General features: G+C 44.8%; 1 protein-coding gene across 4 annotated transcripts in view; it reads left to right on the top strand.

The window, feature by feature from the left end:
- Positions 1–3,672: 3,672 nt before the first annotated feature.
- Positions 3,673–19,500, top strand: part of LOC119178514 (Ubr3 ubiquitin ligase) — a 155,701-nt gene continuing 139,873 nt past the window's right edge. For 2 of the 4 annotated variants that reach the window (XM_075883514.1, XM_037429722.2), the window contains exons 1-3: positions 3,673–3,991; positions 12,163–12,376; positions 17,962–18,107. In XM_075883514.1, the coding sequence (XP_075739629.1) occupies positions 3,691–3,991; positions 12,163–12,376; positions 17,962–18,107 (661 nt within the window). In that variant the 5' untranslated portion in view covers positions 3,673–3,690. The remainder of the gene's footprint in view (positions 3,992–12,162; positions 12,377–17,961; positions 18,108–19,500) is intronic. The other 2 variants (XM_037429720.2, XM_037429721.2) reach the window with 2 other exon arrangements.

The following is a 19,500-nucleotide window of genomic DNA, read 5'->3' as shown; positions in this document are numbered from 1 at the left end:
TCCCTGCCCGCTCCGGTACGTGAGTGAGAGGATCACATGGCGCAAACGCATGAGCACATCGTGCACACACAAGGTCACAATCGAGTGCATGACGTGCCCACAGCGGCGTTCTCTTCATATCTGCAAGCTATGCTGAATGTGCCCTCGTCGACTAGCGGTGTGCCCATTTAATCTTCCTTGGTTGTTCCGCATGCAGATTTAGTCAGACGTGGGAGGATAAATGGGCCTATTTATAATTAGTGCTGAAATATTGCGGAAAACAATAGTTTATTTGTGAGGAGTGGCGTCTGCACGATGCGCAAAAATGTATACGAACGCATGCGGAACGGACGTGGTGGTGGTGGTCAAACATTTGATTGATTGATATGTGGTGTTTAACGTCCCAAAACTACCGTTTGATTACGAGAGACACCGTAGTGAAGGGCGCCGAAAATTTCGAACACTTAATTGCGGTCCTTTAACGTGCACCCAAATCTGAGCACACGGGCCTACAGCATTTTCGCCTCCATCGAAAATGTAGCCGGGATTCGATCCCGCGAGCTGCGGCTTAGCAGCCGAGTACCTTAGCCACTAGACCACCACTGCGGCTGCGAGCCAGCAAACTCGTCATAACCGCCATGTTTGTATAACTGCTTTGAAGACGAGATATACGTTAGAACACTGCAATAGTTTTTGCAGACATGTGAATTCAACTCTTGAAATATCGCACTTCCTTGTATCGATGATATACTTGTGCGCATTATTCTGAAACTATAAAATATTTGTCACCTAAATTTAGAGCAATCGAACTATAATTGACCTTTTCCGCCCACCTAATTGAGTGCCACGAAAATTTCAATAAAGGTCGATCGAAACAAAGAGCGAAACCATGAAAGACGTCAAGAGGGAGGTCAGAGCACACGCACCGCGTTACTTCACATTCCCCAGTGACGCATTGATTTGCTCCGCAAAACGGCAACACCAATATCATGTTTCTCAATGTGCAAGAAAAAAGAAGTGCCTTCGTACGGGCTGCAATGGCGTCTCCTGGCCCAGATGGAATCACAGTACCCATGATTAAAATTCTGTTCAATTTACCGCCTCGAGACGTCGCCAATGTTATTAACTACTCCTTAAAAAACTCATGGGTGCCACAGGATTGGAGGTTAGCAAAGGTGATTCCTATACTAAAAAATCCGGGTGTAGGATTAACAATCGATAATATCAGACCAATCTCTCTAACATCTAACATGGTCAAACTAGTAGAGAGGGTCCTACATAGTCGAGTAAGTACCTGGATGGCAGACAATCTAGTAATAAAACCGAACCAAATCGGCTTTCGTATAGTGGTTTCTCTATTTGGTGTGCCCATGCTGATTTAGAAAGCCGAATACAGCTCGCGTGAAAAAGAAGGTAATACGCTGCTTTAGTAACGCTTGACATAGCTAAGGCGTATGACAGCGTGGAGCACTTCATATTGTTAAATACGCTAAAGAGATTGAATTTCCCACAATATTTTATTGGATGGGTGGCAGAATTCTTAAAATCAAGAGAATTCTACTGCGTCAAGGATGGATGTTCCTCATCTAGATTTAAACAAACGCGCGGAGTTCCCCAAGGAGCAGTCTTATCTCCAGTGTTATTTAATGCTTTAATGAGCACAATTCCAACAGATCAAGAAGTTACTACCTACTTTTATGCTGATGACATCGCATTCTTTGCTGCTGACTGTGACATTTACTCACTACACTTAAATTACAAAGATATAATAACATGTTAGAAATTTAGTTGCAGTCGATTTCGTTATCGTTAAATGTCAACAAAAGTGCGCTCAAGGCGTTTCCGCTTGCAGAGCCTATTTCAATTTCAATTCTATATAAACAGGAAGTAGACTCTATAAAATATTTGGGAATCATTTATAATGACAAACTTAACTGGAGTCCACACATAGAGTATATAACTACCAAAGCTCAGCGGGCTTCAGGCTTACTACACAAGCTAAGTAACCGGAAATATGGGTTACGGAGGCACACCTTGATAACGTTGTACAAGATGTATATGCGCCCCATCATGGAATTCGGCTGCATATTATTCTCGGGTGGTCCTGCTTATAAAACGAAACCTCTAGTTGTCTTGGAGCGAGAAGCACTACGAATGTGTCTGGGACTCCCTAGATTTGTGGCTATCAACGTACTGTACCAGGAAGCGCGCCTGCCTACACTACTTTGTCGATTTCGAATTTTGACCGTACACGCATTTTTAAAATTTTATAGCTTACCGGCAAGAAGATCTCAATATGCTTTTATTGCAAACCCAGATGCCTTCTTTCTTGCTCATTGGCCACGGTTTCACACACCTCAGATAATGTTTGTACAAAAGAATCTACAAAGTATAAATGTGAACATAAGAAATGTAATTGAGACTAATGACTCGAATTGTCATGTTAATATTGTGTATGATGATACATTCCCCCAAAACGTCAAGTTACAATCTCTCAAATTTTTAAATAACATAATATTAGATTACTTGGAGCATGCAGAAACTAAAAATATAATAGGTACAGATGCTTCCATAAATAACCAAAAGGCAGATGTAGGCATTGCCTCTGATTCGCTTGACTGGTCCTTTTCAGTGAGACTGCCTGATTTTACTCCAGTTTTTGATTATTTTAGCTCTTTGAAAACTTCCATCAAATCAAAACAACGCAATCATAATGACGGATTCTCTTTCAGTTTGTGCAGCTCTGACAGCTTCAGAGAACTCTCGAATTCTAAGCACATTCAAAACATTAGTACCCCCGCAGTTGAGACTTCTGAGGTTACTATGGGTTCCGGGACACTGTGGATTAAGATTAAATGAATTGGCCGATTCCTTAGCACGAGCCGCACTTGATGGGCCAGTTTTGTCCATACTGCCAGATGTTGAATATATTACGGCAATAAGATATCGAAAATCAGCAATCTCCACTGATACGATAGAAAAAGTAACTACATGGACAGAATATAACCACCTCATGTTTCCATGGCAACCCCACTGGAGCCAGTCCAGAAAGCTCGAAGTCTTAATTATTAAATTTCGATGTCGTGTCCCCCCCCCCCCCCTAAACCTGTATCTACACAGAGCTGGTCAAACAACATCACCCCTCTGCGCATTCTGCGAAGAAATGGAATCACTAGATCATTATTTTTTGTATTGTCGCCGCTACGCTATACTTCGAAAAATGTTACTAGTTATGCCATTTCTGAAAACAGGCGTTAGATTGACGGCGGAAGCGGCGCTAAGCTTTGGTGCCTCAGTTTTGGGACATTGCCACAGGGATGCTTTCAATGCCGTTTGCGATTATATTCAGGCAACCAAGCGTATACCTTTGTGATCTCCAATCAACAAATTATTATTTATCACGCCCCAGGGCAGAGTGAAGTAAACGCAGCTGAGTGGTAATAATAACGCCTCACATCTCAAAATTGCTCAACTTGACTTTTTTTTCGTTTGCTCTTTTTATGTTATTTTTTACATTAGCCATATTATAATACCAATTCATTACGCATAGGTAAAATGGTCACAGAAAAACTGCAGTACACTTTCTTGGCCAATCCCCCTGAGTGGGTATGAGCCAACATGCCAGGGAACAAGCAAACAAACAACCAATGGCGGCTAGTAGCACTCGGCGAGACGACGGCACAGCTTCGGTGGCCCCGCCTTCGCCGCTGCATGGAACCGAAACTGACGCTGCCGACACTCCGTTTGTGGACGTCCTTCAGAAAGCGTCTGGCAACTCTGGATGGCAAATGGAAATGTAAAATGGCCGCCGAAGTGTTAATTAAGAAGGGAAAGAAAGGAGCGGCTGCATATTTTCAATCAGAATGCGCAAGAACAAACAACCCGAGGCAGCTGAACGAACTGCTGGACATCATTCTGGACCCTCGCAAGCCCATCGACATATGGGACACTATAGACTGGTGCAAATGGCTCATGGCCGGAGGCAAGACCCCCGACGAGTTCTCCCAGACAGGTAAGCAACCCATTCTGTTCTGTCGGAAGCTCGCGTTTGTCGAGGTGTCATACCGCAGGACTCGTCGCGTCAGTAGCAGAAGGCACCGTAGAGTGAGGGCAGTCGTGCAACTCTGTAGCAGCATGGTTACAGTCGCAGCGCGATAGTTGTTTTCGTTCCAATCGCTTTCGCCTGTCCGTGGGACTCCACGGAGTCCTTGACGCGTAGGCGCACCTGCGTGTTAAATTGTACGAACCACTGGCGTGCATATAACGCGGTTACAGCGCAGTCCGTGGTTATTTTGCTTGAATAGTCGTATTTAAATCGTGCCTCGCGTAGTTGCATCTAGGTTTGTTGGTTTTGCGCTACGGACGCGCAGAAAAAAAATCTCCCTGTCCACCCATTCTGACTAAAAAAAAAAAAAAAAACGGTTCCGCCTTCCGCTGCCATCAGCGCGTTGGTCCTTTCGATGAATTAACGTGGCCCTGAATATTCGGGAACGATGCGAAAGTGACAGGTGCGGCGTCTCCGGCTGCCTCGTTCAGCCCTCTCGCAGTGATCGCGGATACGAGTTCCACGCCGACCGTCTAGCGCTCGCATCTGTTTGGAAACAACGACGTGCCCGAGTTGAATTCTGTGCGTTTCCGTCGATTCACGGCGTTTGGTGTTCACGGCACCCTGCTGGGCTGTCTTGACTGACGAGGTTTCGCACGGCCATGAGTTGGCGATGCGTTTTATAGCGATTGCGCAATCGCTTCCCTTCGCTAGATGCCAGCCTAATAGCCGACCGAACTTGGCACGCGCCTCTCCGCCAACTTTCTCTTGACGGGCCAGCAGTGCGATAGCTCTGCGGATCACTCGTTTGTTTGCGTGCAGCCGAGCGTTGTTTCGCACGTGCTACGGGCTAACCCTGTGAAGTACCTGCGGAAATCTCGCCGTCACTAGCGCGTGACCGTGGGCCTGGATTTATGGTGGTGTTCAGGGCCACACCAAAAAGTGTTAAATCATATGTTACGTTGGTCTCCAGCTCAGGACTTGGTTCGAAAATTAGGCTCTGCATCTCGTCATATATGCAAATGTCACATATTAGTTCGCCCCCTGCTTTCGCTTTGCAAGTAATAAAGGCGAGAATGCATAAGGTTTCAGAAGTGGTCTAGCTATTAAGGAAGTAATTTATTCATTTGCTTTCAAATACTGTCACCTTCAGAATAGGCATCTTATGCAGCAATCACAGTGTTCCTGCTACCTTGTGAAGATGGCTCATCTACTCCACCCATTGTGGTATTCTCAAAACGGGCATTGCTTGGTAATGTGTGGAGGGAGGGCTCCTTGAACTGTGAACACGCCTTGTCATGTAGACTAGTTAGGACTTGCAAATAGCACCTCTAGGCAGCTGGCTCCCTTGGGAGGGTGGCTGTTGCAGTGGCTGACTCTCTCTAACAAAGGGTGAAACCCAGTGCAAGAACGAACTGCGGTGAGGCTGGTAGTTATGCTGCTTCAGTGGAGTAGCTAGCGGTGACACACCGGGCCCGTGCTCCCCCTCGAAAACATTTTTCGCCTACACCCCTGCACCGCTTATGCTGTCGTGGAGTTGTTGGCTCCATACTACATCTTTTGCGGGAAAATTTCAATCAGCCAGCTTAACGATGTATAATGACTTTCTTGGGAACATGCCTACAATCTTAAGACAGAGGACAGGCAGACTCACTTAGCTGGGCATTTTTCTCATTCATTGGTGAGCCATGACACAAGGACAGAAGGATTTTTATGCGATACCGTTGAAGAGCCCATTTCACAGAAAATGCGCGATCAGTTATGGCATCGTGAGCTAAGGATCATGTGTCGTCTGACAGTGAAAAATCCTGGTGGATGCATAGTATAGCAATCAGAGCTTGTGCCGAAATCGAAACCATGTGGCAGTTCACGTGGCAGTTATGTATTCTACTGCAGAACCTCACAAGTGCTTGAAGCAGCAGACCGTGTTTAGTCATGTCTGGCAAGAAGTCAGACACCCGTTACATTGGGCTGAGCTATTATTCATAATTATCACTAGCAACAGGCTCAGAATCAGCAAACTGTGCTGCTATGTAGTGCATGTAGGCCTTACACACAGATCGAGAGCACCTTACAATTGTAATTGCAGTAGGTGCTCAAGTAGAGTTTACAACAACCAATGCCATGCACAGACTTCATTCCACCGCAGCACGTCAATACGTCAATGTGTCCACTAAGGAGCAAAACTTAATGTATATAAAAGAACGTGACCATGGGCGCATGGAGACATTAAAGATGGTGTTCATGCATCCGATGCACCGTTTCTCTCTGTGTTTCAAATAGAGCATATTGGCAATCAGGTTTTCACGCGATGCAAGAGCAAGCTTACTGGGGATTTCCGCTCGATCACCCCAGTGAGTATTTCAGCATTGCAACCACCCCCACTTTTCCTGCGTTTGCCTGGTCATCTTGCTGTCCTGTGGGACTGGTGAAAGCAGGCATTTCAGACTTACATGGAGGCTTCTCATGCTTCAGTGCTTCCAGCTGAACACAGAAAAGCGATCCTGCTTATCTCCCTAGGCATGGAGGGACATCAGATTTTCTCTGCCCTGAAGCCAGTGGACTTGCAGTCTGGCTATGCTACCGCTTCTACTGCTAGCACCTTTACTGCAGATGATATCAGCTAGACAAATGACACATATGAATGTGCAATCGTCTTGCTTTGGGGTCATTTCAAACGTTCAGTCAGCGTCATCCTGGCTCGGCAATGGCTCAGTGTCATGCTCAGCACATAGGTGAGACAGCGGAAGAATGCGTTGCTACTTTACAAAAGCTCATTGTTGCCGCGCTATTGTGGCAACAATCAGCGCACGGCTCTTTCCTCCACAGCAGACAGGAGCTTCTACAGGCTACGCTCTCAACACATAAAAAAAAAAGGCGCCAAAGGTGTCTCTGCAGCCGCTGTTCACATATACCTAGATGCGCTCTACACATAGCAAACTGCCACCAGCGGCGACACACGACATATAGACATTAGTACCAGCACGCGCTGCCCACGGGAGGCGCTTCTCATCAATGCAGTCACTACGCACAAGCCTTGTTGTGGTCATCTACAGTGGCTGTGCTGCAGGAAACTTGGTTACTTAGCAAGTGCATGCTTATTGCAATTGATATTGCTCCTAAAAATGCTAGCCTTGCTTTGTAAATTGTTGAAATATGTTGCTATCGCATTCATTGCTTCACCCTTTAGGCGAAACCGTGACTTTTTTTCAACCAAGCTCACTTAAACTCAAGTTCACTAAAACATTGCTTGCCCAGGCTTACTCAGACTCACGGTTCGATTTCGACAATAAGCAAGTAGACTCACGAGTGCGTTAGTGTATAATTAGCTCTTGGGACCCTAGCATCAATGCTCTTTAATGTCAATATCTCACATAATTGGTGCTTGTTATGGAGGATGAGTTGTTAAAGAAGACGAAGATGCCAGAAGAAATGAATGGAACGTGACGAAGAAAAGCGAATCAATGATGATAAAGAAGCGAAGATGTGTACAGACGTGCCATTCCGGAGGCCTAGCACGAGCATGAGAGAATGGTGGGGCCAGGACGACGGTGAAGACGACCAAAAATCAGACAGTCTGTGTTTTGCCCCCATACTTCAAAGCTTGGGAGCACGTCTGAGTTCCAGCCTTGGCAAGCTGCGGTCTCCTTGCTCTGGTTGTCTAGTTGGCTGGAAGTGCATAGAGCTTCCGAGACACGTTAGCGTTTGCGCTGCGGAGTGGGACAAGCTAGGGCGCATGCCTTCTTTTCTTGTGAAGTGCTCAAGGAACAGCGTATGCTGGGTGTGCTAGGAGTATCAATCGGCTTGTGCCTTATCCAGCTGAACTTGGGCAACGCCCGATCTTCCTGCCTCATAAGCACAGCACCTTACTACGCCAGTGGAGTTGCTGGTGCTGAGACATTCAATGAGCAACGGCCTTGTGACAGCATTAGGTTACAAGTGTGAACGACCAGCGAGAGAGACACATGTCATTTCGGCAGATCAGTGACGCTTTAGTAATTTAGTTGGTGAGGCAGACAGTGTTCCTCTGTGCATTTGTCTGTGTATGAAGTTAAGGTTGTGTTTGTCACCTTTCTGAGTTCATTCCGCTTGTTCAAGAAAAATGTGCTGGGCACTTATGCACATCGTGACAATGTTATACGCAGTGCTTTTTCACCTTATATCTCCAAGTGCGAGTTATCAGTAACCCCCACCCCCTCTATAATGTATTTATACCCTGGGGGTACTATAAATAAATAAATAAATCAGTGTTTGCACTCCAATTAGAAAACTTTTATGAAAGACTCGATCCACACAAGATTTGTCTATCAAAAAAAAAAAATCCTGCTAAAGAGTTCGTGGGAGGAAAAGTAGGTGGCTTCCCACATTCTTTCTTAATTCACGCCTCTAATCAACAAATATTGAGGTGGTGTATGAACTCTGGTACGTTAATGTATGTGTGAAAAGACGTCAGTATAAATGTCAGCCGACATAAGGTCAACAGTTATGTGGGAAACAAGTGGATGGTACTGAAGGTTTGCAAAATCAGTGGAGCTCACTAAAATTGTTGTTGTTTGCGAGTAAAAATTTGCAAAAGGTGCAAATAATCAAATTCATGGGTCCAAACTGGAAATTAATGCCCAGACCTCATTTATCATCAGTGGCAGTGTCAAAAAAATGTGTGGCTACATAGCCAGGCGTATTGCCTTAAGGGTGTGTAGTACTGACTATGCTGATTCACAAAATAAATTACGGCAAAGTGGGAACTTCGCAGCTGTACTTGCAGTAGGTGTGAATTTTCGGAGAGTCTAAAATGGCTGATAATACGAGCTCAGGCATTCCTTTCCTTGTGGTACGATAGAGGTGTCCACTGAGAAGTAAAGCCTGGCTAGCGAATTGGAAGGCAATGCAAATGGGACCAGATTATGCTATCGTAGTTCATTCTTGAAAGCAAAGCTGAAGTGTCTTGCGCATTTTCACACTGCTGTGCCGCTGCTCAAATTGCAATATAAAACTCGAAGGAAAGTCACAATTTAACTTTCCTTAATCGTAAGCATTGTTTTAGTCTAATCAACAATTTGTTCCCTTAAGAAAGAAAGAAGGTTTGTACCAATTTTGTCCTGCTTTTACAGTCTCTTTAATTAATGTAAGAAATTTGTTTCAGAATGAAACAGGCAGCACAGTCTTGATCTTTTTCTTGTTTACAGTCTGAATGAGCTTTGTTAACAGCTTTACAACCTTTTTATGTGAAAAATGGCAGGCCCATTTCAGCCTGCATACATAAACAGTTCTTGGCAAATTACAATTTTCCAGCCGGAAATTGTGCTGCAGTGATGTCGGTGAGGCAGGGCTTGTGTGTTATCGTGGATGGCAGGGGCAGGTGACATGGCCTTGGATAGCTTCCCCTACTTTTGTTATCTGTCAGCATCTCCTTATCTCTGGCATTGACCTGTCACCCAAGCATTAGTGAAGGAATCCCCCAGTGACATGCTCACTATTTAAGGAGTGTTAAGTTGTTTGCTGCATATTTAAATTAGTTCGATTCAACAAAAAAAATATGGCATTGCAGTGTACCACGTATATTGTGAACTTATTTCACTAAAACGTCTGTTCATATCACATGGCAAACTATTTCTCAACAAAAACCCTGTAGTATTGATGCACCGTCTGTTCGGATCAACAATCAGTTTTCATAATCAATGGCAGCAATTGGTGCCATATGAGTTGCTTGTGTTTTAATGGTGTCGCAGCCCTGGTGGACCCGGCAAAAAAAGTTTGTAAACTTGGTGTCAGCTAAAGTGGCACTTTCACACATTGAAAGTTGAACACCAAGCTTTGTATTACATGCAGCGTCTGCATGTATGTAAAGTCAAGAGCGCCTGAATATTTTTCGTTTTATGAGATCGTCTCTTTAGAAACAAACAGAACAAATAGTGCATGTTTTGTCTGGGACCACCATTGCAAGCATTACCAGTTACACAAACATATTCTGCATGCAGTCACTGAAAAACCGAGAGCTGTCTTTGATGCAACACCGAATCTGAGAGATAGTTTTGTGACAGCTTTCTCTGTGGTCATGACATAAAGATATAGTTAGAATGGTATGTACCATGTGGCTAAACCAGATTCCTTTCTGATGTTTATGTACTTGCTTTTAAGTTCCCCCACAGCAATGGTGGTACTTGTGGTTGTAATTGTGTTCACTGCATGTGGCAATTTTCGCATGCTACAACTATAAAAAGTGGTAGCATTAGTGTTTATGGTTATGCTGCATCATAGCCTTGATTTTACTATGCATTTTGTGCGGCTTGTCATATATCCATTGCATACTTTTTTGTGTCAGTGTGGACAAGTTTGATGTTTTCATTCACTTGACCCCCAAACTTTTAGTTAACACTGTCACAGTGGTTAGTCAGATTCTTTGCCTCATCTTTATGCGGTCTATTGAAACAAGCGAAATTCCAGATGATTGGAAGATAGGCCGAATAGTCGCGATCTTCAAAACCGGAGAACGAACTAATCCAGCAAACTACCGCCCGACTTCTCTGACTAGCATTCCCTCTAAATTACTGGAGCACATTATATCTTCTCACATCGCGACTCACCTTGAATCAATAAATTTCTTCTATAACCACCAGCACGGTTTCCGAAAGCATTTCTCATGCGAGACTCAGTTGGCCAAGTTTAGCCAGGACCTACTAAAAAGCATGGATGATAACCTTCAGATCGATGCCATATTCCTTGATTTTTCTAAAGCTTTTGATCGCATACCACAAAATCTATTATTTAGCAAAATTCATTCACTTGGCATTGCACCGAGTATTGTCTCCTGGGTTGAACACTTCCTTTCTAACCGTAATCAATTCACCTCTGCTAATAATCATAACTCCTCTTTAACTAGAGTATCATCAGGCATACCTCAGGGCGCGGGCTTATCACCTATTCTATCTTTAATATTCATAAATGACCTGCCCACAAACATTGCAACAAAACTATGACTGTTCGCAGACAACTGTGTCATATACTCTCCCATTCACAACATTGAAACCAGCACTAAACTACAACAAGACCTCAACACAGTTGCACTATGGTGTCAAGACTCATCAATGCCGTTAAACTTAACCAAATGCAAATCGATGTCATTTTCCCGTAAGCACGCCACTGTTAATCATACCTACTTAATCAATTCGCTTCCTCTCGATTCGGCTTCGTCTCACAGGTATCTCGGTGTGCACATGTACCCAACTCTATAATTTGCGTCGCACGTGCAGTCCATCTGCTCAGACGCTCTGCGCACGCTTCGATTTTTGCGCCGTAATCTAAAATCGGCATCTCCTGACGTTAAAAAACTAGCATACTTGACATATGTACGCCCAAAGCTCGAATATGCATCGTTTATTTGGAATCCATCCCAGGCATATCTCGCTAATGAACTAGAATCAGTCCAAAACTGTGCTGCCCGCTTTATAACCTCACAGTTTTCCAGAGGAATCAGCGTCACCGCCCTAAAGCAATCAATCCAACTACTTACTATCTCTCGCGTCACGCCGTCTCATCTCACGCCTATATCAAGACACAAACTTTTACAGCTCTCTAACAGAACTTCTTCTTGCATTAACCATTCTATCCCCATTGCACCAATCAACGGCCGCACATCTGCAATGAACGACTCCTTTTTCCCCCAAGCAATTACACTTTGGAATTGCCTCCCCGTCTCCATAGTTGCCACACCTGACGGCACATCATTGCGCGCAAAATTGGAATCCCACTTTGATTCCACCCAATAACCCATGGCTGTAGATATATCCCACCAGGGTACTGTATGTATAATTTTTTTGCCATGTTGTTTGTACTCTAATTCCCAGTCAAACATTTCTTTTATTGTTTGATTAGTTTTTGTTGTCAATTTTGACCAAACTACCATATGCGTATTTAGAACTGTATTGTTTATAATAATTTGTTGACATTAAATTGTACACCCTCACAGTGTATTTGTTGCCCGCCCTTATCTAATGCCCTCAGGCCTTTAAGGATGCAATAAATGAAAAAAAAAGTGAAAAAAGATGAAGCAGCTTGGTTCGCCGTCACTGGTGACTTTCGTGCCTTACTTTATTGTCACGTCTGAACCGTTTCCTCACGTGTCATTTGTCTCTGTGCAGTGCGGCGGTACGACAATGCCACCACGTGTGGCCTGGTGTGGACGGCGAACTTTGTGGCGTACCGGTGCCGCACGTGCGGCATCTCACCCTGCATGTCTCTGTGTGCCGAATGCTTCCAGCAGGGCAACCACCAGGGCCACGACTTCAACATGTTCCGCAGTCAGGCGGGGGGTGCTTGCGACTGCGGGGACGCCAGTGTCATGCGCGAGGATGGGTGAGCAGTATGGTAGCTTGAATGGGCTGGCAAGAGCGTGTTACTCTTGCCAGCCCAAGAGGGTGTCCTTCCTGGCAATGCAGATTTGCAGGGGCGGATAATGGGGTAATAAACAGTTCTAGCCACTTCACATAGTTCTTTCTTGCTATGCCTGTAATCGCCTACCAGCATAAACTAGCCTGATTTTCTTAACCAATAAGGTCACATGAAAGAAACACTAAATCAATTTATGCTGGCAGAGTGTTTTTTTCTAAGTGCATTTTCAATATTTTGTTAATTTTATAAGTTGAATAGTAGCCTACTGTCAAACTTTTTTCTTATAATACAGTGAAATCTCAATACAACAAATTTGAAGGGACCGCGAAAAATCGTTTGTTATTTTGCAACATTGTTATAGTGAAAACATAAAAAATTGGCCCTAAATATCTCAAACACAATAAAAGTTACCTACCTACCTTTGTTAGGTGCATATCTGCAAACCCATGCTTCAATGACGATTCAAAAAAAAAGACACAAAACTCTAAATATCCCGGAATGAACCCGCGTTTATTTTTTTGAATAAGTCAATGATCTTGGTCTGGGGGGGGGGGGGTAGCTAGGGGGGGGGGGGGGTGTCGCTCAACTGTTGCTGGATAAACGCTTTGAAGCTGTCCACATTCTTATGCTCTTGATCGGTGGCATTGCTGCACCTGCCAAAGTAGGTGGGTTTCTTTCGCACGTATTTCATTATGTCGGCATCGGAAAGAGATTCTTTGGGCTGGCACACGGGCGCAGTTTCAGCATCATTTTCACCATTGGCATCCTCGTCAGTGGTGTCCTGGTCACCACAAACGGCGCTGACGATGTCATTGATCGTCAGTTCGGCTGACAAGTACACTTCATTGTCGCACTCCACAAAGGCCTCAAACGTCACCGAGGCATTCATACCAAGTCTCTTCAATGACTTCTTGCCACATGCCACCCGCGTCGCTTTCTTTGCTGCCTTGTTTAGAGTCAACTTTATGTCGAATTGATACTAGGCCTGCCTCCCCCAGCAGATCTGGATGGTGGTTGCTGTAACATTCCACCAAGGCCCGGCAACCATTTCTGCAGCCTGTCACACACTGATTGAAGTAGGCAGCTTCAGCTGAAGATTAATCAGCAATCGCTGAACGAAGCGTTTGAGGTAATGAGCCTTGACGCTTCTTATGATGCCTTGGTGGAGTGGCTGTAGCAACGAAGTGCAGTTAGGTAGCAAGAATTTCAGCTGCGCGTTAGTCAGCCTAGCATTCACAAGATGCACCGGGCAGTTGTCGGCGATAATATTATTTTCTTGCCTGCTCGCCTCATCTTGTCCTCCACCTTCATTAGCCACTCAGAGAGCTCTCGTGTCATCCATGCATGTGAATTGGCCCGATAATCGCACAGTAATGACACAACATTCTTCATGCACCGAAGCTTCTTATATTTACCAATCACCAACGGTTTCAGCTTATTTGTGCCTGTGGCGTTGCAGCAGAACAACACCGAAATATGTACTTTGGATTGCTTGCCACCTTTACAGCTGCTCCCCTTAAAATGCATCGTTTTATCGGGTAGCATCTGATAGAAAAACGCCTTATCGGGTAGCATCTGATAGAAAAAAACGCCGTTTCGTACGAAGCGACGATCTTGCAGAACTTTTCGCCCTTCCATGCAGCAGTACTCGCTGCGTCTGCCCCATTTTGTTCTCCTGACATCACCTGCAAGGTGATTCCGTTCCTCTCACAGAAACCATGGAGCCACCCCGCGCTTGTTTCGAAGCCCCTGATGTCTAAAGCAAAAGCCAATAGCCCGGCTTTTTCCTGCAGCATGGGTCTCGACACCGGCACATTTTGAGAATGTGCATCGTGGAACCACGTGAGCACTCCAGCATCTATGTCCTGAAAGTTCCCGAGTCGTAGCCGTTTTCTTGACGGTGCGAGTTAGGACCCTCGGTGCATCTTGATGATCTTCTGTTGATCCTTCAGGATGGTCGCGACAGTTGATGGTGCGACCTCCAACTCGTTCGCTATGTAGATTTGCTTTTTATCGGCGTCTATTTGTGAAATGATGCCCATTTTTTCTTGCAAAGAGAACTGCCTCCGCTTCTTTCTCGTGCTGCTCCTGGTGCTCATGGCGAACGGCAAACGTAGAAACGAATTCCTAAACCAGGCGTTGACACTAATCAATAACACTAATCGTTAAACACTGATTGTTAAACGACTGTCGAACGGCGTCGAACACCGGGCAAGGCTCAACTTGACTAAATCGCTGAACGGGGATGCAAAAACGATTGAAGGTGCTGCAATAGCATAGGGCAACGTATGGAGAAATGATCCGAAAGCTTTGATGATGATAATAGGGCCACATAGTATGGAGCTGGGCATTTGCCGTATTTACTCCCGTAATCCTCGCACTCGCAGAATTCTTGCACCCTCCCTCTCCGAATTGGCCAACAAAAATATATTATTTTTCCGCGAGTATTGATTATTGCACTCGCGACAATTGCAGCAGTAATGTCTACTTTCAACCACTGATGATAACGCACAGCCTAGTGCCACCTTTAAAAAACTATCCATACTATCAGTGCACGGAGCCCCAATTCAATCCAAGCCAAAGTGATCAGCACCCGTTGCAGCTAAAGCCCCTATACTTCGTAAAAGTATTACATCTGCTCTCCCCATCGCCGCCTCCTCTCCGGCACGTTGCTTTTTTTTTTTTTTTTTGCTTGCGACAGTGCCGCCCCCTGTAATACGCCACGAGCTTGCAGGCGCCACCGCTGCTGCATTAGTTATAGCCGTTTCTGTACAGCTGTGGCCGTGTGCCGTGCCTCGCATACGGCTTTATGTAATGATTCTCCTGCGTTGATTTTCTCAGCAAGACTGGGTGCGCTTACCATCAATGTTACGGTAGAAGAGCTGCTGCAAGTCATGCACAAGTTGTAGAATTGCACGTGTTTAAACTTTTTTTCGCAGCCTAGTGTTTTCTTGTGTATCTGGCACTAATAGACACAACTAGGTTTATTGAGAACAGGTTGAAATTAAATTCAGTAAACTCGGCATGATAGTTATTGAAGCGGTAAGTAATATTTAAATCGCAGCTGCAGTGCCTTAAGCCACGCGGTTTGGGAAGTAATAGTTCCCGTGTGTACAAACTGTCTCTATCTTTTATAACTTGAGCGATGTCAACATTGTCCATGAAAGTGGTTGCTCAGAACTTCGTGACGTTTCGCACGCTACCTCTCCTCTGCCTGTCCCATGACATGTGCACCATGACATGTGCATGACATTTCGCGGGTTTGGATCCCGGCTGCGGCGGCTGCATTTCCGATGGAGGCGGAAATGTTGTAGGCCCGTGTGCTCAGATTTGGGTGCACGTTAAAGAACCCCAGGTGGTCGAAATTTCCGGAGCCCTCCACCACGGCGTCTCTCATAATCATAGGGTGGTTTTGGGACGTTAAACCCCACATATCATCATGACATGTGCACGCAGTACGCCGTTCTGAGATTTTTGTCCTCTGCGGCACAGTTTGCAACCATTGTCTTGAGGTTTTACAAGTCTTCATAGGCATTGCAGGTAATGAAGGTGATAAAGGTCGTTCTTGCACACGGAAACTATTTCGGATTGCTGGACGGGCAAGATGGTGCTGTCATGTAGAGGTCGAAAAACGCAGTCGTGTCATCACTGTCGGAATTACCACTAGCCGATTTCTAGCAATGTATTCTCATAACTCAATGCACAGTATCACCTTAAAGGATTGAAAAAGTTCGGCACATCGACTTATATATTGCGACAAAGTGTTTTTTTTTTTGTTTTTTTCAAGTGCCAGCAGTTCATTTCATAAGAAACATATGCGATGTGCACGCTGTTGGAGACACGGGCTGCGCTTTGGAATAGCCGCGATAATCATGAAATTCGAAACATTAACCACTTCTGAGAGAAATGCTCTCACACGTCCTGCACTTTGCATGTGGTGAACAAGGAACACAGGGGCGCTTTGGTGTATCCAACATGGTGCCGAGTGGCGAAAACCGGTTCTTCGCCGCATCCACCCGAAGAGACAAGAAGCTCCACTGGGGAGAGGAGGAAGCGGCACAGATAAAAAGAACGCTGTACTTTTCCCACGGTATAGGGGCTTTAGTTGTGGCGTGTTAGTAAAGTCTGTGCAGTGTTTGGTAACACAATGTGTCGATACGGAAGCTACATGGCTACTTTTAGGTTGAAAGTGATTGACCATGCTCTAAACAACGACAATAGGGTTGCCGGCAGGCACTTCCGAGTCGGTGAGTTTTGTGTTCGCTACTGGCGGCGGCAGCACGAGAAGCTGGAGGCCAACAACACGCGTCGGATGTTCCGTGGGCCTGAGTGCAAAATACCCCCAGCTTGAGGCGAACTTCTTTATTGTGTCAAGGGTCTCCACACGAATGCCCTTGGAACAGTGGACAGTGGCTTTAGTGTCTGCAAATAAAGCGCTTTGTGTTGAACCTGTGGTTTTATTGTTAAGGTAAGTCTCAAACAGTACTTAGAAGTCTGTAGTTTCTGGTGGGAGAATCCCGATTCGCGACCACTTCATTTTCTTTTTCGCTCTGCACGTTTTCGCAGAAAGTTTTTCCCGCGTAGTTATCCCACCCCTCCAACTTTTCATCGATTTTGCACGTAGAAAGTGTGAAGATCATGCGAGTAAATACAGTAGATCGCCACTAGTAATTCGTTATTTTGAAGTGCTATTAAGATTGGCGGGTGATCAAATTCCATTTGTTATTCTGAAACATTCGTTGCTCTGAAATTCGTAGTAATGAAATACTTTTACATTGAACATGGACATTGGTAGGGGATTTTCGAAATATTCGGTAATGGGAAAAAATCGTTAATCTGAGGTTTGTTATAACGGCATTTCACTGTATTGTGCTGAAAATGTGTTGCCAATATATCATTGGAACATTATGGATTTCGAGTTTCTCGTTTTATTTTCTGTTTTGTAAAAATCTCCTCGAATAAAAATTTTTCATTATGGAAAGCAGTTGTGTAAGTATGAACACAATGAGGAGAAAAAAAAAAGGCCCCACATAACCAATATTTTTTTTTTCTTTCTTCTTTTTCAAAGCAGGTGACAGCATTTAGTGAAATGCAGCAGCAACCTCTCAGTAATGGCAGGCACCCGCAAACGTGACAGTTCTTAAAATGATCTAGGGCTGACTTAACACAAATGCTTTTGCTATTAGTGCAAGCCAAGCTCATACCACGAGGCAAGCTTCTTTGATCTTATTTGTTAGTAAAGCTACACTGCCAGTAAACTTTGCATTGCACTAGCAATTGCACTAGTATGTCTATGTCTTTCCGATCCTGGTGACATTGAAGCCATAGGGTCTCTTGACGAGTGACGAAGAGACAGCCAGAAATAGTTCGAAATGAAGTTACTATAGTCCTACTACTTTCTTGATAGCGCATTAACTTTACAGAACGCCTGCTATGCTGTTGCATTGTAAGTAGTATGTGAAGCAATGTTGGTTCTTGTTTGTCTCCAGAACTTTGCTGTAGTCCCTCCGTCATTGTCACTTGAGCATGCTTTTCTCATTCACAAACAGGTTCTGCCACCGGCATGGTCCTAAGGCACAAGTTGGCAAGCCACCAGCACCTCCGGATTTGCTCTGTGTGGCAGAGTCCATGATGCCTCGTGTCATTTTGCGCCTTGTCCAGCACCTGCGTGAGCACAGCAACAGTGTCGATGCCGGTGAGAGTCTCTGCTGCTCCTGGCTTTCTTGAAGGGCACAGTTTTAATTCATCTCTTAGTATGCATGTGTTAAAGAATCTGCCAGTTAAGAAGGATAGATGGATAGATAGAAGTAAGTTGTCCTTGTTCTGTAGTTTTCTTCATCTTGTCCCATGCTTTATTGTGCTATTTTTTCATCTGATAGTTATCTCCCTCTTAGTACGATAGTAGTTTGAAGCTCACAACTAGGCTTGCTTCGAATACCATGTTACTAATTAAGGTTCGGGGAGCAGGCTTTAAGAATCGTGCGAGAGACGCTGTTTAGGGCAGCAAGAAAAAGGACACAAGTTGCTTGGCACACAAACATATATTCAAACAGGAACGAGCACAGATTAACACAAATACAAAAGCAGGCCAAACAAAATAATATACAAAGCTTCTTTAGAAACAATTCAAACACTAGATGTGCACACGCGTTGGGGCTTGACTTGATGGTCGTGGCTGCGTCACTGATCATGGATGAGAAGGGCCAGGCTCTACATCCACTGGGCATTGGGGCAGAAGATGTGCCGTGTGCGGAGTTCTTCGCGCATTAATGTTCATCAAGGTAACTCCGCCAATGTTTCCTTTCCAAACGAGGACGGGCTAATGCGTCTTCTCTCCAGCTTCTGGCATTGTCTGATCTCTGATTGGCCAATGTGGCTTGCTCTTTTTTTTTTTTTTTTCTTGGCACGCGCCAAGTGGGTACCTGCAGGTAGATATCTTCAAGGAGGGTGAACCGTTCTGGCTCCAGTGCGCATGCTCTCACCTTTTTGCCACTATTTCGTCGTCTTCTTAGCGGTGTCAGGGGACCTCATCACACACCACCTATTGTGTTGGCTCAGCAGCTAAAAAGATGTGCAGCTAAGCATACAGGCAAGGGTTGACTTCACGGTGACTGCATTTAAATGATGCGAAAATGCAGAACCACCAGTGTAGCATTTCTGAAATGTTGATTCCCTGGCTGGTGAAAATTAATGTTGGGTTCTCCACTATGGTATGCCCCACGATCATATCGGGACGTTGGCCTGCAAAACTTGGAATTGATGTTTTCCTTTTTAATAGCGATATTTTTCCTTTGTGCCAACGATGCCACCGTTTTCATCATCGTTTCGTCACTGTAATTGCGTTGCCAGGTCTTCCATAAATCCTCACTGTCAGCCTTGCTTTAGGGTGCAGGAACACGAATGTTCTCATACCGCCATGGCTAATATTTGGAGTTGCTTGTCCCCATGGCAATTTGCTGTTGGAAGATGAATCTGCTAAATCTGGGCGTTCCACACAGCATTGGAGCTTGGCAGTTTTTTCAGGGTTTTATTCTTCAAGTAGTCTCTTAGAGTGATGAAATTTATTAAAAGATAGCCCTTTGGAAACC

Source organism: Rhipicephalus microplus, unplaced genomic scaffold, assembly GCF_043290135.1.
Source record: "Rhipicephalus microplus isolate Deutch F79 unplaced genomic scaffold, USDA_Rmic scaffold_18, whole genome shotgun sequence".
NCBI lineage: Eukaryota > Metazoa > Arthropoda > Arachnida > Ixodida > Ixodidae > Rhipicephalus > Rhipicephalus microplus.
This window is presented reverse-complemented; position numbering and strand designations above follow the sequence as displayed.